Consider the following 27,949-nt stretch of genomic DNA (forward strand, 5'->3'; position numbering starts at 1 on the left):
TAATAGTGTCGACGTTTTAGTGAACAAACTTCTTGTTGAGCCATTTTCAGTGTTTAGAGTCTTTTGCAATGTCACAGTTTATGATTTTAAAACCCTTAGTTTTGCAGAAGTACTTATTGAAACGTCCTCCACAGTGTTCATCGTCATGATCAGTCCCCATGGTGACAGTTACGTTCATTGATGTTACATTTTATGAGCGAGTCTTAGTTGTCTTCGCATGCATTATGTCGGGGATGCTCCTGGTAGTGAGCATAACGGTGTGTGTGTGTGTGTGTGAGTGTGTGTGTGCACTCTGTATGTATCTTTGTTTCAGTATCTTTGGTTCAGGAATCAGCAGCTTTTTGAAGACATCAGTGACGTCGCTGTCCGGCTGGAAGAATAAGCCTTTCTTTAGGGAGCGTGACGATGAAGATGACTGCGCTCATGAGGAAGGCCGTGTGGCGTGCTGCGGGTCTGTCATGTGTGAAATCTGAAAAGATCACTTTTATCCCCCAAAAGGGTGAAAAAAAGGTTGTCTGGGGTCAAACTGATGAAACACAGATTACTGCTCAGACTGATGTTCATGTAGCAGCAGTTACATAAACAATACAGTTTTCATCATGCAATGAAACATAAGACAATAAATACATATGTTTTTCATCTCTACCTCCCAAAAACAGGTCTTTTACATATTACATGTAATTTATTCATATATGCTCTGATGTTGTTGACAGATAACTGGGTATTGTTGTGATATTAAATAATTAAATGTATTAACATCTCAACCAAAACTGGTATAAATATAGGATTAAATATAGAATAAAGGTCTTTGTAATTAAATATTATTCTATTTTATTATTAGAATTTTAGAATTTTAGAATTCTAGAATTAGAATTCTAGAATTAGAATTCTATTAAATATAGAATGAAGGAACTGTGCTACTACATATAACTATACTACGTACAACTATGCTCCTGAACTGTGTGCATTGACTGACTTATGCATTTATTTCGCAGTCCAAACCTTCTTTAGACAGCAATCTTGCCTCTCTTGAATTTGCATTAAAATATCGTCACATGCAGAAATTAAAGGAATAACCTGAGTGAGTGATAAAACCCAAATCAGATGCTTACTGCAAGTGTTCTGCATGAATCAGAGCATTATTATAGCGGAACAATTTGCTATGGAAAGATACAGAATGGATGTCATAATTATTCAGAGCCCTGTGGCTATAACCTTTGAGCAAAAACATTCTGTAATCATATCAATTGTGTCATGTATAAAAAAAGCTGATGTCAGGTTTTAATCAAAATGGCAAGAAAAACATCTAATGGTGACTAATTAATTTCATATTTGAAGAGACAGAGTCGACTGCTTGGCCCTGCTGTCATGAAACATTTCCATAATGATGGGAGCGGTCACAGACCTCAACTTTCGTCATACTTTATATATTTTATATTCATTTAAACTTTTTAATGACGTCTTTGCTGCCACTCGCCACGCTGTGACTTTGCCTCTGAATCATCGGCAGTATTTCCCTCCGCATTGGTCTAAATTATAGTCTATTTTTAGTCGTTTTTCCAGCTGGTTAAACCATCTACTAAACAGCTGGAGTCTGTGAATCACACAACTCAGTGGATGAGTGTGTACTTAACCCAACTATAACCCAATTATTCACATTAGTAAAGAGAAAGGATGAAGATAAGAAGCAGAATTATTTCCCTCTCAGTTGTGGAACATAAACTGGGGCTTTAATTAATCCCCTAAAGTGAATAATAAAAAATAACCAAACAGTTCTAGACGTGTGTTCAGTGTCTTGTTTTGAAATAGGAATACCACACCTGTACCCGCTGTTCTCCATTCTGTGCTGCTGTTTTGATTTTTGCGATGGGAAACACGGCGCCGGTCACAGATGGCGGCTTATTGGCCTCCCTGTTGAATTCTTCATGACCCGACGCTGACTTTGGTAACACGATGCCATCCGGCCGTCACGAGTTTACCCCGGCCGGACCTCTGATGGAAAGTTGGGGCATATTGGTTTTCACTGTCACAGAGACGTAAGTCGTCAGCCAATGGGAATCGCCCAGAGCTGGCAATCATGGGCCAACCAAAGTTTTGATGTTGCTCCTCAGTTGTGGACCCAGTCTGAGGGGGGCAGGGTCGAAAAAACAAAACAAAGGTATGGAGGGCAGCCTAGAGGGAAATGCATCACGTTTTCTCCATTTAAGGGCACCCATTAATGCTCTGCATCTCGTTTTCCCCACTGCACGGGAACGCTTGAGGCCATTTATTATGTTATATCTACAGTAGGGGTGTCCAAGAGTGCACTTCATCATATTTGATCTGCTCAAAGAAGGCCCTTTATCATGTTTTCTCCACTGGAAGGGCACTTTATCATGTTTTATCTACTGTATGGACGTCAAAGAAAGCACTTCATTATGTTTTCTCCACTGGAAGGGCATCCAAGAGCGCATTTCAGCATATTTGATCTGCTGTAGGGGCATCAAAGAAGGCACTTTATCATGTTTTCTCCACTGGAAGGGCACTTTATCATGTTTTATGTACTGTAGGGGCCTCAAAGAAGGCACTTTGTCATGTTTTATCTACTGTAGGGGCATCAAAGAAGGCACTTCATCATGTTTTATCTACTGTAGGGGCCTCAAAGAGGGCACTTCATCATGTTTTATCTACTGTAGGGGCCTCAAAGAGGGCACTTCATCATGTTTTATCTACTGTAGGGGCATCAAAGAGGGCACTTCATCATGTTTTATCTACTGTAGGGGCCTCAAAGAGGGCACTTCATCATGTTTTATCTACTGTAGGGGCATCCAAGAAGGCACTTCATCATGTTTTATCTACTGTAGGGGCATCCAAGAAGGCACTTCATCATGTTTTATCTACTGTAGGGGCATCCAAGAGGGTCCTTTATCATGTTTTCTCCACTAGAAGGGCAATTCATCTTTTTTTTTACTAACTGAGCAACTATCTCTACACATAACAAGTGATGGAGAAGTCTTTTATGATGGTTGATGCCAGTATTAAGGTAAATAAGAAGGCAGTAAGGAGTAAAGAAAAGGCAGTAAAACACTGGAGGAGAAACATTGAACTCTCAGGTCTGGCAACCCAACGACCTTGTGAGTTTGTGCATCACTGACCCTATCAACTCCCACATACAGAGGTAACATCCTGCAACTGTTATCCAACCCTATGATGTAAGTATATTTAGATTAACTATTTATAACATCATACACTCTTTAACTTACAGACCTTGAATGTGTGCTATTGTCTTGAAAAGCTCCGTTTTCACCCAGGGGAAACAACGTGCATTTCATGTGCTGTCTGGTGGCGGCTTTGAAAAAGAAAAAGAAAAAGGCCGTGTGATATGAGAGGCAATGTGCAGCTCAAACCTGCTCTGATAAAACAAAAGAAAACAGTCAGCGGTGAGCCAACAGTGACGCTCACCTTGACAGCCTTGATTCCGTTTTGTTTTCTTTCTTGTGAAGACTGGAGTCGAGCGAGAGCGCGAGGCCATGAGAAGTGCTGATGGCTAAAGTCTGGATGGGCGAAATACGAAACACGAGATGCTGAGGGATGCTATCTGCTCCCGCCGTGTTGTGTCTTGTCTGAGTCAAAGTGTTCTAGTTTTTTGTATATTTTTTATTCTGGGTTTACTCAAGGATGGGTTTTTTTTTTTTCTCACCCAGGGGATTTTTTTTTCGGCCTTTGTTTCCAATCCGTCCCTTTTTTCTCTGTAGAACAGCTGACCACAGAGCTGTAGGTGCAACATCCTGCCCCCGCATGAACCAGACCGTAGGTGCAGCTGTTGGCAGGTCGTGCTCTGGCGCTCTCATCTTTAGCTGCAGCTCTGCTGCTGCCAAGACTTGTGCGTCCCTGTGGCTTATCACTCTGTGAGCGGCCGTTATCTCATTACAGGGCCAAGGACCAACAATGGCTCCAGTAATGCGCTGGGGTTTTATCTGGATTTGTTTGGGATACGTTTTTGTTCACTTTTGGCATGTGGCTCTAGTCTTCTCTGTTTATTCAAATTCATATTTGCTTCATTGAATTTGCCCCAAAATATAAATATAACATACATCAAATCTATACAATAGGTTTGTGGAAACAAGTTGAATCCACGGACTGTATTAATGACGTGGAAAGCCTTTTTTGTTTTGAAGCCGGTTTTTGAAGCCGGTTTTGTTTTGAAGCCTCAAGTTTGACATTTAACACGTCGGCATCTTGTTTTTTGAGCCGTCGCCATCTTGTTTTTTTGCAACCAGAAGTGACACAAGACGTAGGATCAAAGTACAACCTGCCACTGAATTGTTAAGATAACTTTCATGCACTGAAAACACACTGTGAAAGGGTTAAAGTTAAGGTTGCAAACACGGACCATTGAACGGCGTGGTGTCGACCTGTCAATCACCTTGTAGCCCCGCCCTAAAGCGTCCCTGCTTTATGGTCTGTTTGACTCTAAATGACCATCATTGACTAAATGAACCATGGCACCTCCACATTTTCAAACACTTAGAGGTGGGAGAGATTTGCAATATGTCAAAAATATTTCACAGCATTTTTTTCCAAACCAGTGTGTTAACAATTTATGTTGTGGAATAAAACGTTAGAATGTCTTAAGCTTGTTTCAGACGTCTAACCCAAACCCGCCATGTTGAGACGAGTGCTAAAGGTTACCCAGTGTGGACATGTACTCCAGTCTTCTTGTTAAAAGATTAAGCTCAAAGTCAAGCCACATTGTTCTTCAGGGTTGACAAGATTTGGTTCAAATTTGAATATCAGTCATTTAGACAGAAGAAGAGTGCGCCACTATGTCTCAGTAAGATAATTTTGTGAATTTTATGATTATACAGAGGAACAAAATGTATTTATAAAACTATTTATTCAGCCCTACAGCCACTTGCACACATAGTTTCAGGTTGTGATATCAAGTCCACACACACGCTCACGCACACACACACACACACGTGCACAGGGCTCATTTTCAACATAATGGCAGTAACGTGGTCGCCTCTGGTGGGGATGCTTTTTTTCAAAGAGGGGATTAACTGCAGCAAACCCTTCCCTTCCCTCCTCTCCTCTCCCCTCTTCTCCTCTCCTCTCCTCTTGGAACTGTCCTGTGACACAAAGCCAAGAACAAGTCATGGGACCAGACAGAGAACATCCCGGCGCTCACTCTAGACCTGCAAGGGCTCTCTCTGTGGTTAGTGTTATGGCTCTCAGGCACCGGGAGTTATTAGTATTATTATTATCAGTGTGTGACAGCAACGTCAGAGATATAAAGGTTTGGGGAATCCATCCATTTGCAAACAGGTGAAACCCAATCTAATGTTTATTAGAGCCATACTTTGATTCCTAGACTGTATTAAAAACTTAAATTGTAACCCTGCATCTACCGTTATGCTTTTGACTTATGAGCCATTCTGCCTCCAAGCCGTGTATTATTATCAACTATGTGTTTCGCACAAACATTGAGTTTTGCATGAGCTATTGTGCACACAGCAGGGTTCAACGGTAACGTTTTTTGACTACAATATTAAGTTGGTCAGAAACCTACTTCTTTAAAGTAAAAGACAAATAGTTTTTATCTATGAGTGATGAGCAAATAACAACAAAGACTAAAGTTGTGTTGTTTTATCGACGTGAGATGGCTCAAGTTGCAAGTTCACATATTGAGCACATTTAAAAACAATTCAATTAAAACAACAATACAGTATATATTTGCATTACTAGCCCGACGTGGCATTGTCCTTGCCCAGGGAAAGTGGGAAATCCTGTATATGCATACATGTAAAGTCTTCCATCCCTTATTAAAGTACACAAAAGAGCTCACATTTCATCTTGCCGGGTGTCAACGTCACCATTGATAGCCCTGCAGGTCAATTCTGTCCTCAGCATGTGACTGTTAAACATGTGAAAATGTGTGCATAAGACGTTGGAAACGTTGCATAAACTTTGCATTAGCACACACAGACTTTACAAGGCAAATAAGAAGTGTCTAAATGCTCAAAGTTGTAGACCTTTTTTTTTTTAGGGTAAGTCATTGAACCTGCAACAGCCCCCAGCTTTCTGATTCCAGGAATCCCACAGTCATTTGAAGCAGATTTAGACATACTGAGGTCATACTGGCAGAGTAACGGTAACTTTGAAAGGCAATCCAAATCTGTGGTCAAGTCCAACCGATTCACAGCCGTTGTCATCACACTGACGGGGAGATAATCTCTGTTCGGAGGGTGTTGAGGAGGAACCGGTTGAACTCCACTAATTGAGGACGATGCTGTGCAGGCATAGCTTCTGTGAAGAGGGTTGGTTGTACAGTAGAAGGAAGAACTTGATTTGACAGAAGATAACTACAAGAATGCAACACGAGCGCGATTAGGCTTACAGAAGCATTCGTGCAGGATTAGCTGGCTTGAATATTTCCCCCCTCAGCGTGCACCTCATATTAAAACATATGACTCCCATCAGGTCAACGTGCAAGTTGCCGACTCTCAGAAGCTTCTAATCTGGATCAGGGCATTGAGAAGAATCATCCATTTCCCAGCACTGGGGTTCTGTAAGGTCCGAGGTCATCTATGGGTAATATTTTCATTTTAGGTTTCTGTGCTTAATTAACAACACAAAAGCACAATTTAGTAATTGTTATCATGCATTGTTAACATGTATAGATTACTGAACAGATCTACTCCCCTAACTTTTGTTTTAAGCTATTTCTAATTATCTTTTGTTGGGAAAACTTTGTTGTTTGCAAAACTATTATCCTCCTCTGTTGCTCTCCTGAAGGTTTCTTCCTTTTTTCCCTGTGAAAGTTTTTTTTTCAATCTTGTTTTTGGGGGGCGGAGTTTTTCCTGATCCGATGTGGAGGATTGTAAAAGGATTGTTTACAGATTGTAAAACCCTCCGAGGCAAATTTGTAATTTGTGATTTTGGGCAATTCAAAATAAACTGAATTGAATTAAATTGAGTGATGCAAAAAAAAGTGACATAAAATTACCAAAATATAACACAAAATGACCACATAAAGACACAAAATTTCACAAAGCGATGCAAAAAATGTCCAAAGAGGGACGCAAAATGACAAAAAGCACAACGACCAAAAAGAAACCAAAAAATACCAGAAAGAGACATTCAATTTCCACAAAGAGAACCAAAATGATCAAAAACAGACCAAAAGTGACAACAGAAAGCTGCAAAACAACCAGAAATAAAATAAAAAACTTAAACGAGGTGCACCAGAGTACAAAAAGATCCAAAATGACCAAAAAAAGAGACACAAAATGACGACAAAGACATGCAAAACTACCAAAAACATGTCTCTTTGAGCCTGTGGGCTTGTTCTTACGTAGAAGGGGTGGAGGCGCTCTACATGTCTGGGCCCATGGGGCCCTTTGTCTCATAATCTGCTTTTGTGATTATTAATATCTTGTAATTGATAAATCTGTGACTTGCAACCTGTCCATTCAAAACAGGCGGTAAAAGAGAGTTAAAGGGTCATTTTAGTTTTCTCCTCCAATCCCTTCTTTCGTCCAAGCCCCCCCAGATGGAAACGATTGGCTTGATGGTCCCCAACGGCTGCCAAGATAATGGCTACAGACGAGTAACAGAAAACTCTCGACAGTGTAAACACGCGGCCGCTATCCAAACCGCCGCCGCGTTGGGGCCGGAGCCGCCATTGACTGGCGTAATCTGCCGTATTAATCGTCAGCTCGGCCCTGTCTGGCTGCTGTCGGGGCTCCGTGCACTTGGACAAAAGCGACGGACACCTCGCCCACTGACAAAGGGCCCGGCCCTAATCGGAGTGGACAAGGCTTGCTGATGGAGCCTTTTTGAGCAATTGAACTTGGTCAATGAATCTTAGGGGACCTAATGAAACATAAGGGACGGGCAGTTTGACTCCAACAGCGGGGGCAGCGCCGCAGTGTCCTGAAGTTGTGCTCTGACCCGCGATGACCTCTATGAAAAGCATGCCTGTGTCGGACTCGGAGCTGAGAAGATTGCGACGGTGTCGAAACCCCGCGGGCCGCATAGGTGCCGTCGATGTTGTCCCGCTTTCATTGTCGTTGAGGAATTCAGTTTTTGGCCTTTGAAGGCGAAATTTAGTCTGATGTGGCGCCATTCTGTTGTTTTGTTTTGGTCCCGGAGAGCCACGACAGAGGAGAACAGGCCCGAGTGTGTCTCCGGAGCAAACAGTTCGGGATGGAGGACACGCTGTTCTTCTTTGATGCTTTGAGGAAGGAGACTGGGTTCCTTTTAGAAAGCCTTGGGGGAATGTGTATGGGAAAACCTGTGTGGGCCACTGGAATCTACTCAAAGAGAAGGAGTACAGCACGAGTGCAGAGACTTCACCGCGGGAGAGAGGAACTGGTCTTTGTGATCAGAAATGCCGTGGAAAAAGTATGCATTGTTCACATTTTGTGTTCTTCTGGTCCTGTGACTCACCTACAAGGTCTTAGGCTCCCTGACCCCGACGAGCTGGACGCCCAGGAGGCCCACGCGAGTCCATCACGCTGCATTTCATCTGCACTGCTGCAGCCAAACAGCGCTGCTGTCCTCAGATTGCTTATTGTGCCAAAGGGGAACAAGTGTGGAAAGTTAAAAAAAAACATTCCATCTTTTCATTTGTAAAGATAAGACTGTTATTGCGTGAGATCAATTGGTCAAATTAAGGATGTTCACCTAAAAACTACAGCGCTGACGTATAATAATAATAAATAATAATAGTGGTAAATATAAATAAAAATGGCACTTAAAGAAATATTTTTTCCTAATTGTTAGTTTCAATGACAAGGACAAGATATATTTGTATTTCTCTTTCCAACCAGGTGAAACACAGAATGTGTACAAATACTTGAACATGAAACATACTAAAACACATAAAACACACATTTACATTTAGTTTGATATTTATTATCATTATGCCCCTCATTCTCAGTGTTTGGGTTAATTTAGTAAAAACCAAAGCATGAATAAATAAGAAAAGTTGACTGAAATCTTAAGAGGTGAAAAGAGAACCACAAAGTCGTCTTTACATGTTGTATTGCCTCGTTTATTGGCAAGCAGCTTCATTATAGTGCCAAAAATATATATTTACCTTTGCCTTTCGCACAGTTTGTCCCTCGCGAGGCTCCACAGCTCATCGCAGCGTTGTTTCCATGGAGACTAAAGTATCCGTTAGACGCGGACGGACCTTTTTCACGTTTTCAATTAAACTGCACATAACACCGATAAACAGCAAGTAACTGCATCTACGACAATAGCAGCGACTTGAGGCAACTTCTTTTTGGCGGTAAATACACGTAATAGTTAAATACCGACGGTTTAAAATGGATGCCAACGAGACGTTTGACACATTTATGCGCGAGCTAAATAACCGAGTTATCTGTGATACGGACGGAGCCGACGAGGTAAGACAACATGACAACATGACAACACTACTTTCACCTTTCAGTAACTTTTACCTATTTATTCATGAATTGTTTTTTTCTTACACAATTAACCAAAAACACTGAGAATGAGGAGGAACTTGGGGAGGAAATGATGATAATAAACATCAAACTAAATGTAAATGTGAAGGCTTTATGTGTTTTAGTATGTTTCATTTTACATTACATTTCATTTAACGTTAGCTGACGCTTTTATCCAAAGCGACTTACAATAAGTGCATCAACCATTAGTACAAACTCAGAACCACAAGAATCAAGAAAGTAACATTTCTTTAAGAAAGCAAAACTACAAAGTGTTTATGTAAGTTCCATTTAAGTGCTACTTTCTTTATTCATGTTCAAGTATTTGTACACGTTCTGTGTTTCACCAGGTGAAAGGTGAAAGGTGACACCTCCCATGCCTTCATTACAGTTTCAGTGTTTAAACGAATGCATTGCAAACCCATCAAGGAAATGAATCTGGAGGTCATGAGGTTAAAGCTCACACAACTGAGGAGGCGAAACAGGATCAACGATATAGATGCTGGATGGATTATTGAAAATCAACTGAGCAACCTGCAATTTGTGTTCCTGTCAGGCCCATACTGGCTATTACTCTCTTATCAGTGCTTATCAACAAGCTCAGTGGAATGCACACACTGAGTTAGCATGTGAGTTTGATGTTGTTTACCACTGCGTCTGACATGAACCCACTTCCTTTCTTCCAGCAGGACCCGGATGATGATGTTCCCCATTCTCTGCTCCGCTACTTGGAAACCTCCAGAAGCAGAGCGGCCGTTTGTGAGAAGCTCATCCTGGAGGAGCTCGGAGGTAAACGACGAACTGTCTTCATGCATGCTGAATTGTCACATTTCTTTATCAGTCTTTATTCTGTATTTCTGGATATGAATGTAAAGAAAGATCTCCAAATGATGCCGTGTTTCCCACGATGATGGATGTGCGTGTTTTTGTGTGTGAATCGCCTCCCAGACTTACCTGCATCACATCCCACCGAGGACACGATGGACTTCCCGTTTGAGGTCGACGAGGACACGAGGAGCCCGAATGAGCAGGTGAGTGATCCTCCTCTCGCTGTGACACGTCCAGAATAGTTGCGGTGAACTCGTCTGAAGCTTCGCTCGGCCTGATGCAGGTCGTCTGCGACACAGAAGACGAGGAGAACAACACTTCTGACGCCCGCCTCCCTCCTGCGCCCACGGAGACAGAAGCTCCTTTCACTCACTATGTGCCCGTGTGTCCCAACAATGAAGGTACAGTACACGTTTTAGAAATATCCAGGGGAAATGAAAAAGTACTTCTAGTAGACTTAAAAAAAATAAAAAAATAAAAAACTTTATACTAAAAAATACGTACGCATGGTGAAATACAGCTGTATTTAAGACATGCTAGATGGTGGAGAAAAAGTAATGGAAAAGTCACATCTTAATATTGTTCCTTGCAGAAGGTCTGATGTAATACACCAGCTGGCCACAAGAGGTCCCCGCTGACTTATTTCTTGTCTTTAATGACTTCAGTGAGGGAGAGTAATGATTAAGATGTACACAATCCCACTTGTTGATCAGAGATATATCTTACACGTTTTTAATTTGTCAGAGGTCAACACTCTGATGGTAATGAGGCTTTTTGGCAACTTTTTTTTCGATAAAAAAAAAAACATAGTGCTTGATCTGATGAAAATGCTCCAGTTAAAATTCAGAATTTATCCTTTACCACCACGGCTGAAACCACCAGTTTAGTTTTCAGTATATTCCTACTGATCATTCATGTGAGATTGTGCAGTATTTATTTCTTAATGCATCATCTACGAGGCGATTCGTTTCCAGAATCAGAACAAGGTTTATTGTAGTGGGTTATTCACTGAAGAGGACTTTACCTCGCTGTTTGCTGCAGACTGTAAACATGAAAATGGAAATTAGAATGCAGAAAAAGTACTGTAAAAAGGGCAATTATATTAAAAGAAAGAAGAACAATTAAAGCTATACAAATCTGAAAAAATACGATAGAAAGACAATATAACAACATACAAATACTGCATTCACTGCAGTGTGCATGGTTTCCCTCCTCACAGAACTACTAACATGCATGTTGGTGCTTTCACAGATGAACAGAAGCATGTCGTGTCTGAAGAGGAGGCGGAGCGACAGAAGCGACGCTGTGACGAGATGAAGGAGGAGGAGCTAAAGAGACAAGTAGAACGAGACTTCCAGACGCAGCTGAAGAAGATGATGGAGGCAGAGAAGGTTCCTTAACTTTGATTACTTGTCATAATCATTCATTAATCATCCAACGGAGAACAAACGTTCCCCCTGGGATTTCAGTAAAGGCGCCGAGATAGAAAGTGTATGAATAAAGTAAAGTTAATGTCTTGGTCGTTGTGTCCAGCTCCATCAGGAGGAACTGGAGTTGATGGGGAGGAGAGCTCAGGAGAAACTTGACCAGGAGTTGCTGCTCCAGCAGGTAAACGCCTGAATCTTCTCAGCCTGCAGAGACACCACAGAAGAAGAAGAGAAGTTAACCACTGGGACTTAGCTAGTAATCTAAAGCCATCATCATCATCATCATCATCATCTCAACAACAGTGCGAGGATGAGGAAAAACATGCTCTCCTTTGGGGATCTTTTAAGTTCTCTACCAGAAGTCAAATACCAGATTATTATAATCTACATTTATAAATCATAGTTCAATTGTATTAGGTGTTTAGACTTTGGGCTGTTTGCAATTTATGTGTTGATTGATTTATGTACGTTAAATGTGTCTTGCTTTGTTTTAACTCAGCTGACTTTCTTTCCCGTTAAGGAGCTGATGAGCGATTTACAGAGACGAGTGCAGGAAGAGAGGAGGATGAGGGAAGAGGAGCAGAAGAGGATGAAGGACGAGGAGGACAAGAGGACAAGGGAAGAGGAGAAAATCAAGATAGAGGCGGAGAGGAAAGGAATGGAGGAAGAGATGAGGAGGTTGAAAGAGGAAGAGAGAAGAATAGAGGAGATGGAACTTAAAAAAGAGGAGGAGAGGAAACGAGAGCAGGAGGAAAAGAGGAGAGTAGAGAGGGAGGAGAAGAGGAAGAGAGAAGAGGAAAAAACCAAGATAGAGATGAAAAAGAGGAAGCTGGAGGAGGAGATGAGGGTGAAGAAGGAAGAGGAGAAGAGGAAAAGGGAGGAGGAGAAAATCAAGATAGAGGCGGAGAGGAAAGAAATGGAGGAAGAGATGAGGAGGAAGAAAGAGGAAGCGAGGAGAATAGAGGAGATGGAACTTAAAAAAGAGGAGGAGAGGAAACGAGAGCAGGAGGAAAAGAGGAGAGTAGAGAGGGAGGAGAAAAGGAAGAGAGAAGAGGAAAAAACCAAGATAGAGATGGATAAGAGGAAGCTGGAGGAGATGAGAATGATGAAGGAGTCAGAAGAGAGGGAGAAGAAGGAAGAGGAGGAGAAGAGGAAAAGGGAGGTAGAAAGAAACAATATAGAAGAAGAGGCAAAGAAGAAGGTGGAGAAAGAAAAAAGAAAAATGGAGGAAGATATAAGACAGAAGAAGGAGGAGGAGAGAAAAAAGAGGGAAGAGGAAAATAGGAAAATTGAGGAAGAGGTGAGAATTACGAAGAAGATTGAGGAGAGGAAGAAGCAGGAGGAGACAAGGAAAAACAAAGAGGAGGAGGAGGCTCTGAAAAAGGTTCATGTAGAGATGAAGAAGAGGGATGAGAAAGAACAGAGTCCTCTGTCAGAGTTGAGAAAAAAAGAAGAGGAAGATAGAAAAACAAAAGAAGAACCAAGACCCATCGAGGAGGATGAGAAGAGGGAAGACGAAAGGAAAACAAAAGAGGAAGAACGGAGGAGGACGAAGGAAGATTTAAGACGAGAGGACGAAGAGGGTCACCGAAAAGCAGAGGCAGAAATAAAGCTCGAGGAAGACGAGGAGGGCCATAAAAGGTATGAAGTGGACAACAGAAAGATGGAACACGAGAGCAAAACAAAAGAGAAGAAGCATGAGGAGGAGGAGAAGGAGGAGGAGGAGGAGGAGGAGGAGGAGGAGGGAAATGTAGAGGCAGAGAAGGAGCTGAAGGAGGAAGAGGAGGGACAACACAAGAAAGAGGAAGAAATAACACTCAAAGAAAAGGAGGAGAGCAAAAAGAGAGGGGTGGTCGACAGGGAAAACGAGGGAATGAGAGCGAATGAGCCGAATGACAAAATAGAAAATAACAGCACTTCCTCCAGTATTGAAGTCAAACCACAACAACATGACCCCCACCTGAAGGTCGGCCCGACCTCCACAGAGGGAGCAGCAGGGCCCACGGAGGAGAGGAGGCTGGCCTGGATGCAGGACTGCGTCCGCTGGGCCGAGCTCTCCCTCCAGAACCGGAGCAAGCAGAGGGGTTCTTCCCGGGGAACCAGAGGCCCGAGGGGGTCCGCGGGGTCCGGCGGTCCGGCCCCGCTCTGCCCGGACGCCCTGCTGCGGTCCACGGGCTGCAAATCCCTGCAAGAGGTATTTGCAGGCATTTGATTGCATGCAAATGCCTGATGTCCCCTCAGTATGCTAAGGAGGATGCTCCGTATTAGCAGCTCTTTAATCCATATTTAACACAGTAATGTCACATTCCGCCTCTCTGCCAGGTGACCTCGGTGACCCTGGAGGACCTGCCCGGCCGTGGCTCGTCCACTCTCGCTCTGTGTACTCAACTCCGGTCCCTCACCCTCAGACGCTGCGGCCTCAGATCCCTGGAAGGCCTCAACCAGTTACCACAGCTGTGCCACATCGACGTGCAGGTGGATATTAAGTGAATAGATCATGAGGAATAATCTTTCCTTCCCTCTATTTTGTGCGGTTGGATTGTGCAGATCTTGGTTATTGTCACGTAACCACATCTTTTTTTTACTTTAGGTAAATGCTAAGAAAGGCACATTTTGTCGCGTCCTAACATCTTCATTTGCTTCGTCGCAGGAAAATGAAATCTCATTTGTCGACTGTGAAAACATGAGCAGCCTACGGGTTCTTCGGCTCGGCCACAACAAGCTGACGTCCATCCACGGCCTGAGCGGCGCCGAACAGTTGGACGTTCTGGACCTCTCGCACAACTCCATCACCCGCATTGGTGAGAAAAAATCCTCAAACACCTCATGAAACTTTACTTTGATGTTTAGAATATTTGTCTTAAAACAGGGTTCTTACGGTTGTGGAAAACCTGGAAAAGTCATGGAATTTTTAAATGGTTATTTCCAGGCCTGGAAAAAGTCCTTGAAAAAAATAAAATCCCAAAAGTTAGGTAAAAGTCATGTAAATGTGTTATATTCATGTGTTCATGTCGTTCATTTACGCTGAGTTTGAAATAATTAATATGCTTTTAAAAGAAAGACGCTCAAAATATAAGCAGGCATACATACAGGCATCTATATAAATGTTTATTCTTTTAATCAAACTATTGTCTCATTCATTTGTGTCATTTAAGGTTTACTGTATGCTTTGTTTTCTCATTCTTAGTTTAAATACTACGTTTACTCACTTTTTCCATGTTTACACCCAGATTTCACTAAATGTTTTGTCATGGAAATTTATTTTAAAGTTCTGGAAATCCATTGATCAAAATGTGTATGAACCCTGTTAAAAATAAACAGATTGTTGTCATTGTGATGGGTTTGTGGCACATCTGCAAGTTGTTAACGCTCCACCAGAGGGCAGCATCGCTCTTCTTTCCAGCCGCTCGGCCTCCGTCTCCTAAAATGAAAAGTGATTTATTACTCGAGCCCAGAGGCTGAAGCCATAAATAGATATTGTCCAGGCAAGAGGTTAATCTCATTGCATTGTATATTCAACATTTCGTTGTGACTCACCTCTAAAGCTCATTATTGTAGTTTTTTCCGACCTGCTTGAGCTTTGTTTACCGCTCCCTGTGTCGTTTCGTGCCGTCTCATTTTTCCATCTCTCCCGCAGCCGGTCTGGAGTCCATGAGGAGACTGCAGAGGTTGTCAGTGGACCACAACCAGCTGATCAGCACCAGAGGGCTGGGCTGCGTCTACACCCTGCTGCACCTGAGCTGCTCGCACAACCACCTGGCGAGCGTGGAGGGGCTGGAGAGCAGCGCTCTGCTCAACACGCTGGACCTGAGCGCCAACAGCCTCGCTGAGGTAAGAACTCCGGTTCTGACCGCTCTGGATTCTCAGTGACATCCGTATAGGAACCGTTAACGGAGAGCGAGAGGCCCGTGACGCAACAGGTTGTCTGTTTTCATCCTGGAGGGATGTCAATTATTAGCTTTCACGGAAAATCAGCACACAAAAAAGACAATTCTGAAAATAACTATTTGTTCATATGCAGAAAACAAAAGATCTAAAACTTTAGTTTTCTGCATATAACTACAAGTTTTACGTTTTCTTATAACGAGGCAGAAATACAATTATAATGCAGCATTCTGTTTATTGGCTTTTTAATCACAAAAGCACAATCCACAAAACAACAATATATTTCTCACAGGGACAGGTGTGATAAACAATTATAAAAATACATTAAAAAACATCTGTTGTGCGTGTCAAACCATCACAATAAATACTTTTAAGCTTTTTTCCGCTTGACGATTTGACACACATCACAGATGTTTTATCAAATAATTTTGTATCACAAATTTCAGTGTCAACATTTTTAATGTTTTTTGATTTTCATTTCGCGATGCAGAAACAAAATTAGAACACAACATTCATTTTATTGTTTTATAATCACTAACCCAACATTGTAATGCTGACAGGGATTGGATTAGATTAAAAAACCTCTAAAATAAAAGTTACTTATTCAAATCAACAACTGGAACACCGTGAACCTTGAACAGCTGCTTTTTGACACAACACATTGCACAAATGTGGAAGTGGAATAAAGATGAACTTTAACTGGAAAAGTTTGAGAAACATCAAACTGAAGCATGAGGTGCATTTTTACAATTTTTTTAAATGTATTTAATTGTTGGACGGGCTTCATTTGAAATAAAAGAGAGATGCAGGAGAGTCAGATTGCACAACACCATGCATGGCCCTGTCACTGGCACACATTTTAATAAAAGGCACTAATTTACATTAGTTGCAGTTACGTGAGTCAAAACGTCCTCCATGAGGACGCTCTGTCAGCGACAGCTGGAAAGAATGTCCAATTACTAAAGCTTGTCTTTCTCTCTTTGGGAGAGTAAACTCCCTGCTGATTGATTGATGAGGCAAAGCCGAGGAAAAAGAGAAAACACGCAAAACAGTGAGCCCGATAGTGTTTGTATCCTCCGTGTTTCACGAGGCGGCCCCTTGATCGGAGCGGGGCCTCGACGCCGCCGGCCGTAAACACAGCGGGACTGAAACAGCTGACATTGATGGATAGGGTCATTTAGGCAGCAGCAGAAAGTTAGTGTAACCCCGCAGTGTGGCCAGTGTTAACTGACAACTTCACCCTGGTTTTCTTTTCCCATCAGCCCCCCAGTCTGAGCAACCAGGTCCTCCTCAGAGAGCTGCATCTAGACGACAACAACATCTCCTCCCTGCACGGCCTCGCTGCCTGCTGGCTGCCCCTCATGCAGCATCTCTCCGTGGCCCAAAACAGGTTTATTCCTCCAGTTTTTTTCCCCCCAATACAATTGTATTGTTTTTTTTTATTGATTTTTATACCTTAACAGAAATAGTAGAACATTCATCTCCCTTTCCCTCTCTCACACGTACACAACATGTTCACAATCTTGGTGTCTACATTGAAAATACGATTGACAATGATAATAATAAACCAAACTAAATACAGGTATCTTACAGGACATACATGAGGTCAAATAGGCAGTGTTAAAATGGTCTAGTATTCATGTAACTATTACAAAACGATGGATAAGATGTGAAAAATTAATAAAACAAATCTCAGCACACACATGCTGCTTATAATTAGCATGCATGTCGGCCACATTAACATTAGTTACAGCATGGCTTCTAAATGACTTAAAGGGGACATAACGTGAAAAACATTTACAGAACTTGTGCACATACACTAGTATATGAAAACTGCATTATTTTTGCAAAGGTGTGCCATGTTTTTCCTCACCAGCCAATCAGAGCAGACCTTAAAGAGACTAAAATGGAATAATAATATAACGTGTTGGTTAAACATTAAAGGTGCAAGATCTGAGATTGTTCAACATGTTCACGAGGAGTCGGCCGCTAAAAGCTAACGGCGCTAACGGCGCTAACGGCGCTAATGGCGCTAACTACGGCGAAAGTGCTTCCAGAGGACTCTTCAGTCCGACTATCTGTTTATTATAGAAGCACAAAGGAGAAAATAACACCTTTTTTAACACAACTTTCTTTTTTGTGAACTGATGTAAAAAGTTTATGCGACTCATTCTTTTGTTTAGCATGATGTAGCGTAGCTTTCAAAGAGGGGCTATCATGTTTTCCTCTGTGTGTCCTAGGATTACCCAGCTGCCCCCCATGGCGGACTCTGTGTCCCTTGCCAATCTGGATCTTCGATTCAACTGCATGTCAGGTAACAGATTGCCTCGATTAACCGGACCATATAAATCCCATTTCCTCATCTTAAAGGCGCACGTATACCTCTACTGTGCATGTAATGTGGGCAAATCTAAAACCTGTGTTGTTTCAGCCTTTTCCAGTCCCTTCACTTCCAGCTGGCCCCCGGATTGGTTTCACTTACCAATAAGTTACAAGATATAAATTGACATGCGCCAAAACCTTTTGGGCACCCATCTATTTTATAAGACGCCGCTGCTGCACCCAGATGGGCCGCATGCCGAGTATCTGACTCCGTGGGATGCGCTAGTTCACAAGTCTCCATTTATTTCCTCCATTCTGTGTAACTCTGCATAACAAGATGAGACACCGGTGACGGGTTGTTTTCTCCCCTCAGAGCTCCAGAATGTGTGCGAGAGCCTGGAGGGATGCGTATTCCTGCGGGAGGTCCACCTGGAGGGGAATCCTCTGCAGCAGGAGAGAGGCTGGAGGTAAGGCGGCGGCCTAAATTCATGGTTTTCTGATGTGCACTGCAGTACCGGCCACACGGGTTCAAATCAAGATGGTGTTTTTCGAAATTTTCGAAAGAAAAAGCCAGTATTTCTTTATCACACATTCGGTCTCCTGGCTCAGGTAGTCTAAACATTCCAGCAGAACACAGGCCTTCCTGTCCACTTCCCGGGATTAGCGCTGTGATCCGCGTCCGCTATTAGATTACCGCGACGCGCCACCGACATCTGTGCTTACGTACGCTGCGCTAAGTGCTCGTAATTCCCCCAAATATTGATACAACAGAGAAATCAATTATCTTTTCAGTGTCAATTTGCTCATTCACTTATCGTAGCCGAGAGTATTTCAACGACGTTCGGACGCTCGCAGTGAGTTTTGTATGAAAAATATGCGACGGCCGCCACAGCTATGATGTCACGGCGTCGCAAAGTGGTTTAGCTCCCCCGAGCAACCCTTTTAGTGACGGCAAAAATATGAAAAACTATACTTTGTTTCGCCTGGAATGTTGATTTTAGAAATTCTTATGTGAGCAGGGACAATGCACAATACACATGTCGTGCCAGATTTAGCTAAAAAGCTCATTTTCAATTAATAATTCCGTCAGTTTAAACTCTTTTATTTGCAGCTTTTCATGCTTCGTGGGTTATTCTCCGTCCCAAAAAACATCCTCAAAAACACGGCTTACTTGTGGACATTTTTCCTTTACTTAAGCCTTAACTGAGCCTTAATATTTCATTGAACTTTACTTAACCTCCAGTGCCAACAGTGGAATTAACCCTCCGTATTTCCACACGCACGCCGCCGGCCCTTTCATCCCGGGCCAGTGATAACACCGGCTAAATTAAAGCACCAAGAGGCAAGCGCTCAGACTTTACGCTCCCTGTGCCGGCCGGCCCCTGATCCAGGAGACTTGCGAGAAGAGAAAACACTGCGCCTGATTAATCAGGGCCACTTTAAAGAGCGGGTTTGGAGGAAGTCTTCACTGAATGAAATATGGACTTGAGAATCAGGACGAAGGAATGTGAGGCAGTGTGTTACCCTCAGAAAGGAGGATGGAAGTTATATATATATATCAACTTAGGAAAGGATCAGGTTTGAAGAACATGTAGATATTCATAGCATCCTAATTAAAATAATGAGTTTCATGTATTTGAAGAAAAAAACACCCTCCATGCATCGAAGAGATAATGAACTGAGTGAGGTCGTCAAAACACGGAGAGAGTCGCCTTTCTGAAAACTCCCCGATTATTGAATCCCTCGTAAACATCCACACCGATGGCATCCAGTCGTTTGCACACAGGTCTGCTCCGCGTCCTCCCAAGTGTGTCTTAAGTGGCGTCCATTTCCCAAATTGAATTACGTCCCCCCCCCCCCTCCCCACCTCAATGAGCTCATGTGACCGTCAACAGGTTCCATTCGGAGCTTCATCTGAAGACAAGCGAACCAGACAACATGCCCGAAGGGTTTGGAATCTAATCCCCGATCTGTGTCGGAGAGACCAAGTGGGCCACATCAAAACACGGATCCCTCTGACAGAGCACAGGCCTCGTGTTATGTTTGTCTCAGGGACGGGGAAACCTCCGCATGCTATCGGAGGGCAACATGAGACATTTATACTGGTTTGAATCATCCGCATGGGTCGGGGAAAAAAGGGTTAATGACCCAAATCGGAATCAGAAGGGCAGCGAGTCTACTCATGAACCCGTGTTTCAAATATCTACCCTTTAAGAACATAATATAGTCATCTTGAGGATATGAGTGTATGAGAAGAGATGCAATGAATAAGAAATGGTCCCAAAATGAGCTGGTGAAATGAAACGTTCAACCTCAGAACCTGTTTCATAGACGAGAAAATAATAGTGCTCTGGGAATCGATTTTGAAACCCCCCAAATGTTTAAAAAAATAAGAAAATGGACTTAGTAGCCTGAAGGTTTGTATTTTACTGTTGCTGTTCCCTGGTGTCCTGCAGAGTTTCCAGCTCCACATTTTCCCACTGAGCCCAGACCACGTTTGGCCTCCGCCACTGGATGCTCCGAGTCTGTTTCTCTGGCAGATATTTGGGATTCCTTCTGCCTGGACATCCTTAGCCTCAGGCGGCAGTCACCTCTCCCCCAGACTCGCAGCCACTCGGGGTCTCCCTCCAGTTTTCTGAGGCCGACGCTACCCTAACGCGTTTCTTATCCAGAGCGGCTGCGTAACTGCACTCCTAAAGAAACAATACTAGCTTTAATTGGCTTAAAATGTATTCACTGTAAATAGATTAGTGGCCAGCGGAGAGAACTCCACTTAGGACGAGTGACTTCTCAGACTCTGATTCGTCAAACTAAACAGAGAGCGAGCGCTTTAACCCTTCAGTGGGAGAGGACCGGTCCACCCGCTGAGCTATAGGGAGATACAAATGGGTTTACAATGAGTTCTGTTCATGCCCCAATCAAAAGCCTCCATTGTCTCTGCATATTGTTGTTTATTCAAACTCTCCACGGTGTTTGGATTCACCGCTGTGCTGGAGAGCGCATGCTGTAGAGCTACCAGCAATAGGGTAGTTATTTAAAAAGACTGGATGTGAGGTGAATGTGTGCGGCTAAAAACGTCTTAGTAGATGAATATATATATTAAATATATATTAAATATAGAAAAACGCTTGATTATTATTTCTTCGGCCACATTTTTAAATAAATGCTTTCAGTACCGCTGCCAATGGGATATTATGATTTTATTCCTTATTTGAATAAGATTTTTAAAAACAAATGTGTTCATAATAATTTTGTTTGTTTGTTGAATACATACGAAAAAGGAAATCTTGGCTTTAAATTGTGTTTTTCAATTTAAGTAGTCTGCTAGTAATGAAAACGTGAGGGGTAACAACCTCTGCTCCGGTTCGTTCCTCCTCTCAGGGCCGCTCTGCAGAGAGCGGCGCCCGGCCTGAGGGCCGTCGACGGCCGGCAGACAGACTCTGGTCCGACGCCTGCCGCTGCTGGACGGGTCGGCCCGGCCTCAGGCAGCTTCCTCGCCTTCTGTCAGGCTCAGCTTCAGCAGACTCGGGATTTACAGCGGCAGCACAGCAGGGAGCTCAGGTAAGAGACGGCCTGCTGCCGTTGGTTGGATACGGTCATGGGGTCTTACGTCCTGAAATGTCCGCACAGCTGATTTCTGAAGCAGCTCCTGGCAGGAAAAGGAGGGAAATGCTCAACTAATTTGTGATTTGTTCATTCAAATTTGGCTTCAAGGTGTCCTAATAGAAAAAAAAGTCAAGAATGTCATGGATAGTATGCAATCTTTCCCTTTTTTTAAGTTTTATTTTATTTACTCTACACCAAATTACCTAAAAAAAAAATCCAGAAAAATCACCAGAAAAAAATCAAAAGATTACGCTAGTTTATTTTGCTCGATGGTACTTTTAAGAAAAAAGAGAGGAGAAAAAAGTAGAAGTCATGCTCACGAGCGGTGGAACCCTCGAGGGCGTTATGACACACTTTTAAAAGAAAAATGGAATCAAATTGCAAACCTGAGTGAAGTTAGGATCAGGAAAGGGGATCCAACCTGTTTACAGGAGGTCGCGTTACGCGTTTCATCTCGTCAGACGGACACGGAGCGGGTCAGGAATGTCAGCCATCTTCTTGTTATGTCTGACGCACGGGGCGCCGCGGGCCCAAAGACAACGTCCATCTATTTTCACAAGTCCTTCGGTGTCGCTGGCCTCTTGCGCACGTTGACGCTCCCGTGCGAGGCCGGACCACCAACACTTGAAACGGCGGTCGACCGGCTGCTTATCTTCGTGACCCCCCTTCCAAATTACACAGCACGAAAGATGAAACGTGGGCCGCGGGTCACGCCGAGGACTCCTACGGCTCGGGGTGGTGGGTCGGGGGGGATAGCGTGGCACCCCTCACTGTGTGCCCTCTGCACCCCATCGGCCTCTGGACAATGAGCCATTCTGCGGCCTTTGCAAAGGACCAACACAGCCATTTAACCCCTGGCCTGACCTTGTGTCTGACGGGGGTGCAGAGGAGGTGAGAGCAGAGCACACGCCGGCCCGCTGGTGACCGTGAGGTGGGACGCCACGGGGTTTACCAGGGGTACGGTTTCACAACATCTCACCACGGGGAGCAGAGTGGAGGCCGGGTCCTCCGTTCCTCACAGAAAGCCCCTATTTTACACCTACAAGGGACTTTTTTATGACTGTGGCTGAGCAACAAAAAACAATTTTTCTTCACACAAACAGGTTTGTAAAAAAATGTAATCTTTTTTTCTGCTCTTTGCTACCAGGAGGGTTAAATGCAGCCGAATATAATGAATCTTCAATGTTCACAGCACAGATACTGCATACTGTCACAGTACAAAGACACAATAATAACCCAGTTCAACCAAATCCTTTTGCTAGATGTTTTCTCATAATGGGATTCACACCCCGCCCATAGCTTTTCCACGTCGCTGCACAAATGGCACCCTATACTTCCTGCACCGATTGCACGTGATCAGATCGTCCAATAGGATCGCACGTGTGAAGAAAAGTTTGTCTGTCAAAAAGCAGACAAATCGAGTGAGTGAGTGACGATCGTCCGGTTTTTTTTCACATGCCGCCACTTTTGAAGTCATCTTGGTGGAGCTGGCGTCAGAAAGCCACTTTAAATGACACATCTGACGCAGGCCTCGTCTTGACACTTGCTGGTCTGCCGTTTTGGGAGCAATGACTCCAACAGCTGACAGTCCCCAAATGCCCTGAAATATTACTGAGAATAACCAATCTGGATTTAGTTTCCCATGTGTTCCTGTTTCCCACTCCAAAACATCTTACATTGCAGCTTCAGGTCTCGATGGTTCCCGCTCTGTTAAATCAGTGGTCTGCATGTCGGCGGTGACCCTGCAGTGAACCAGCAGGTACGGGTGGGAGGGGTCAGCGGGGTCACAATCCTCTCGGACCTCCCGACCGCCCTCTCTCTTGTCCCACTGGGAGCGAAGAGCCGGGTCTTTGTGGAGATGAAGCTGCACTACCTAAGGCTACTGGCCCTCCAGACCGGCCGGGCACTGAAGAGCCTCTGCACCCTGAGGGTCGAAGACATGCGGGGGAGGGGCAGCAGCAGAGCTTTAGCTAATAGATTAATTAAGTTTCCATTGAGGTGGCTTTGTAGTCCGTTTATCCCCTCAATGAAAGAGACATTATATGGTATTAGGACACACAGAGAGCAGACAGGCTTCTCTCTCTCTCTCTCTCTCTCACACACACACACACACACACACACACACACACACACACAGTTCATTCACCTTACCTCAGATGGTCCAGAATAAAGACTGAATATCAGCTAATTAATTAATTACATGTTTCTGTGCTGTGGAAGGAAAAGATAGCAGTATGTTCCAAACTTAATTATTACGAACGTCATGTGTTTTGAATGATTTAAAATTCATAACTCCATTGATTTATTTGTGTTCAGAAATAAATCATCTTAATAAATATATTTTTGAGTCCGGTAGGCAAAAAATACTGCTTGTGGAGTTTTTTTATTGATGATTTTCCTGGGAAATGTTTTCTTTCGAAGACACTTTTCTCGGTACTGTTTAGGGATTTAATCTGAGCAGAATCCACCTCATGGAGATTTTAATGAAGCCGTTTCTCCAGATCCAACGATCCACAGCTCTGACATAATTTACTGATGTTATTTCTTGTCCCAATAAAGTGAATAAATGAATCAAAGCAACCAGAGAGCAACATAAATGGAGTCAAAATCAAATTAAAACTGACATTTTAAATTGGAAAACTGCTGCTCCCATTATATATATATATATCTACTGTTATGTTGCTGCAGCCGCGGTGAAAAGTTGAATCAGTGCCTGCATTCTAAAAAGAGAGAGAGAGCATCCCGACCCAAAGCCGTGTGTTTTTAACGTGTGCGTGTTCACAGCGGCGCCTCGTCGTCCCTGGATGCCGTGACGACCTCCTGCCGCCACCTGGCCGAGGTCCTGCAGCTGGCGGTGGACCACCGATTCGCCCACGAACACGGAGACGCCACTGTGGCAGCGGGCCGAAGGACACCCGGAGAAATGGACGGCGCCGCCGCCGAGCGTCAAGAAGCGGAGTCCGCTGGAAAGGTCCAAAGGTCCACCGGTCCAAAGACGAGGCCGACGGCGAGCGAAGCCGCCTCCGGTAGAGTTCACTCCTCGGCAACAAAGAGAAAAACAGCTTCTTCCAATCTTGAATCAGCACCTGTGTCCAGCAATCAACACCTGGACCTTCAAAAGTAAGTACGCTCTGAGTCAATAAGCCTTTTTTCATGATATACGTTTAGATTTCTCTGTTCTATCAGCTGTCTGATGGAGGCTGGGCCCCGGACTTTGACCCCCATGGTATCCAGTGTGCGTAATACAGGGAGACCCCTTGATTTACACTTGGGAAACCCCTGAAAGCGTCAACGGCTCGTCCTCACAGAACCTCTTGGGTTCAACAATGGAGCGTTTCCAAAGAGAAAGCGTTCGTTTATGGTCTCTTTGATTTAACATCTTTTCAACCATTGACAGAACTGTAGTCCTCACAGACCTCGTCAGTGAGATCAGCTGAAGTGCCGTTTTGGAACGAAAGCCTCCAAATTCTTTCGTGCTCCAAAAGTGGACACTGCCGAGTTAAAGCAAACGCCCTCTTTTTTTAAATTATTACAAATAATTGTCTTTATATAGCAGCTCAGCGTTTTATGAGTTTCTGCTGCAGGGCGTTTGTCATCATTGGAGCCTCCTCGCCGTGATTTACGGGCACAAGATGTCGAACATCTTATTCATTTTAACACGCAGCTTTATCATTAACGCCGCGAGATCTGCGGGAGGACGATAGATCTTTGATATGAGGGGCGGCTCTGGACAGGCTGGAACTCTCCCGAGTCCTGCGCTCCAGATGTCCGCTCAGAAATAAATTCACGAAGGTGCTATGACATCATGTATATCCCTCAGTGTGTGTGTGTGTGTGTGTCCTTTTTGGAGCAGCACAGCAGCAGCAGTCGTGATTCAGCAGCTGTGGAGGAAATATAGACAGAAATGTGGGAACATCAGCAGCCTTTCTGCAACCGACAGGGGGGGAGGAAGAGGAGGAAGAGGAGGAAGAGGAGGAGATGGAGGAAAGCCAGAGTCCGGACCTTCCTACGTTAACGGGAGCGTGGTTGGCCCGGATTATGCAGCAACTGTCATCCAGGTAAAATATCACTCACCTTTTCCGTTTGAGTCACTATACAGGAGGGAAGTCCAATAAGTTGAGTCAGACTCTACTAAAGGAGGAACAATTACCGTTCCATTTTTGCATCCTCCCCTCCGATATGATTTTGAAAAGGAACCGTTTCTGAGATGCACAACCTCCTTACGTGTATGGCCGCTATGTTGGAAAACAATAATCCAGATGGAGCAGAGGATGTAAATTAGACGTTCCTCCAAACGTCCCCACAGAGTGAGAGGCCAGAGACTGAAACCCAGACTGGTTTCAGGTACAGATGGAGAGCATTTTCTCTCTCTGGAGACAATGGTCTGGCTAAGTCTGTCTTATTAAATTCTTAATTTTTTGCTAGTCATTGTCGATTGGAGAGTTCAGTCAATCCTAATCTATTAGATGTGACGTCCACGGATGCATTGAAAGCCTGAGGAAATCTGTTTTAGAGCAACTAAGAATGTAGAGATATAAGATCAGTATGGTCTCCTTGAGATAATTGGTTGATTGGAGTTTATTTATTAGCTGTGAAGTCTATTAAACGTCACAGTCTACAGATTGCTGGCTTTGAGCCCAAAACACAAAGGTTTTCTATTTACAAGCACGTTAAACAGAGAAAAAGAAGCTGGAATCTGCAAATGTGGTTTGAATTTGACTAAATTAAACAAGTGAACAGAAAAATAAACGTGTTCACGTCGGTGTGTAATTAAGCGCCTCACCGCTACGTCTAGAATGTTGTTGCATCGCGGCTGAAGACTGAAGTCACTTTTTAACACAGTGAACGTCTGAAAATGTCCATTTCCAGCGCCGAGCATCCGTCTTCAGGACTCATACGTGCCATGGAGGCTTATTCGGCTAATCCTCTGTATGTATAGCTGTAAGCTGCTGTTCTGGAAAGAAAGAAAAAAGAAAAGCATGCTGCTCAACACACGATCCCCTCTCAACACAGAAAGTGTTTGATGAGTCCTTTAGGGCTCTCTAAGGGAGGAGGAGGAGGAGGAAGAGAACAGTGTGTGTGTGCATTTTTTTGGGGTGGAGGGGCGAGTGATTAATCAGAAGTGCGGTAGTAAGAGTCCTCTGATTCCTGCTCGGCCGACTTGAAGTGAAGTGTGCCCCCCGCAGCCCGTTGGGAATTGGAGGATTTAGAGGCACACTGGAGCTCCATTTGTCTCGGAGCCCGGAGTCACGCAGAGTTCAGACAGCAGAGCGCTCCGCAATTAAAAGAGGTTAACATGTTTTATCTCTCTAATGGGATAACACACAATATTTACGTTTGCCTCGTGATTCATGCAGTTCTTTTCTTTCTTTCTTTCCTTTCTTTCTTTCTTCTTCTCCACATTTCTTCTTCGGGTTCCTCCAGGCGTCTTGGAGAGGCTTCGCTCTGAGGAGGAGGCTGGCCGCCGCCGCCGCCGCCTCGCGCCCCGACGCCGGAGAGGAAGAGGAGGAGGACGACGACGAAGACGCCTTCGAGTTCGAGGAGGTGGACGTGGATGAGTTCGTCTTCGATGAGGTATACCTGCACAGGGGACGACGTGAAGTATACTTCCCCGACATTGTCTCCATGCACACCCACACAACCCTGCACACATCTGCAAAAACATAGACACAGAGACATGCACACACACACACACACACACACACACACACACACACACACACAGAAAACCTGCACAAGCTGAAAAAAAGACATAAAAACACACATAAATCTACAGCCATGCAAGTTTGGGCACACACACACAAAAAAGCACTAACTTGCGTGTACACACACACACCACACACACCCATATTCACACATTTTTATGAGCTATCATTTTAACTTGAAGACCTCCCCGTCATTATAATAGATACATGTTTTTGTATTATATGTTTGGGAACACCTTGCTTTGTTCTTCCTCACCGGTTGCTACCTTGAAATATTGACACCATTGGACAGAGTTGGTCAACTTTAACATTCCACATGTGTCTCGGTTCATTTCCTGTTGCAGTGTGCGGCAATGACATGGACCCAAGCTGTTGCAGTCTATATATATATCTACTATATAACATTATATTTTGTATTTTCCACGCTGGAGAAACGCTGGACATTATCGTTATCTGAGGACTCCCCTCCCGGACGTTGCCCGGCATCAGAGCCGCCTCTGAAGGTGAGGAAACGGGACGTTCAAACTCTTAACCTGTTGCTATTATAGGTGAAGTTTTGGGATGTCAATGGAGGAGTTATTTTCTTGCCCCCTCCAGGATTTGTCTCACTCTCCCTGATTGATCTTTAAATGTACTCTCTCGAAAAACAAGATTATTTCCTGGAGGGGCTGAAGGTTGCTCTGCACCAGCAGATGTCCTGTTTCACGCTGGCGGACCG

At 43.8% G+C, this 27,949-nt stretch overlaps 1 protein-coding gene across 1 annotated transcript in view; it reads left to right on the forward strand.

Annotated features, from left to right (window-relative positions):
• Positions 1-9,317: 9,317 nt before the first annotated feature.
• lrriq1 (leucine-rich repeats and IQ motif containing 1) overlaps positions 9,318-27,949 on the forward strand; it is a gene marked incomplete at both ends in the record, with an annotated part of 33,949 nt that continues 15,317 nt past the window's right edge. Inside the window, 18 exons of the mRNA XM_079223406.1 lie at positions 9,318-9,398; positions 10,145-10,247; positions 10,407-10,489; positions 10,570-10,687; positions 11,538-11,677; positions 11,820-11,894; positions 13,680-13,907; positions 14,036-14,188; positions 14,364-14,514; positions 15,351-15,544; positions 16,861-16,988; positions 17,839-17,912; positions 18,294-18,387; positions 21,302-21,481; positions 22,208-22,417; positions 24,311-24,505; positions 25,548-25,584; positions 26,951-27,100. Of these exons, the coding sequence (XP_079079532.1) occupies positions 9,318-9,398; positions 10,145-10,247; positions 10,407-10,489; positions 10,570-10,687; positions 11,538-11,677; positions 11,820-11,894; positions 13,680-13,907; positions 14,036-14,188; positions 14,364-14,514; positions 15,351-15,544; positions 16,861-16,988; positions 17,839-17,912; positions 18,294-18,387; positions 21,302-21,481; positions 22,208-22,417; positions 24,311-24,505; positions 25,548-25,584; positions 26,951-27,100 (2,394 nt within the window). The remainder of the gene's footprint in view (positions 9,399-10,144; positions 10,248-10,406; positions 10,490-10,569; positions 10,688-11,537; positions 11,678-11,819; positions 11,895-13,679; positions 13,908-14,035; positions 14,189-14,363; positions 14,515-15,350; positions 15,545-16,860; positions 16,989-17,838; positions 17,913-18,293; positions 18,388-21,301; positions 21,482-22,207; positions 22,418-24,310; positions 24,506-25,547; positions 25,585-26,950; positions 27,101-27,949) is intronic.

This window comes from Taurulus bubalis (genome assembly GCF_910589615.1).
Source record: "Taurulus bubalis genome assembly, chromosome: 9".
Classification (NCBI taxonomy): domain Eukaryota; kingdom Metazoa; phylum Chordata; class Actinopteri; order Perciformes; family Cottidae; genus Taurulus; species Taurulus bubalis.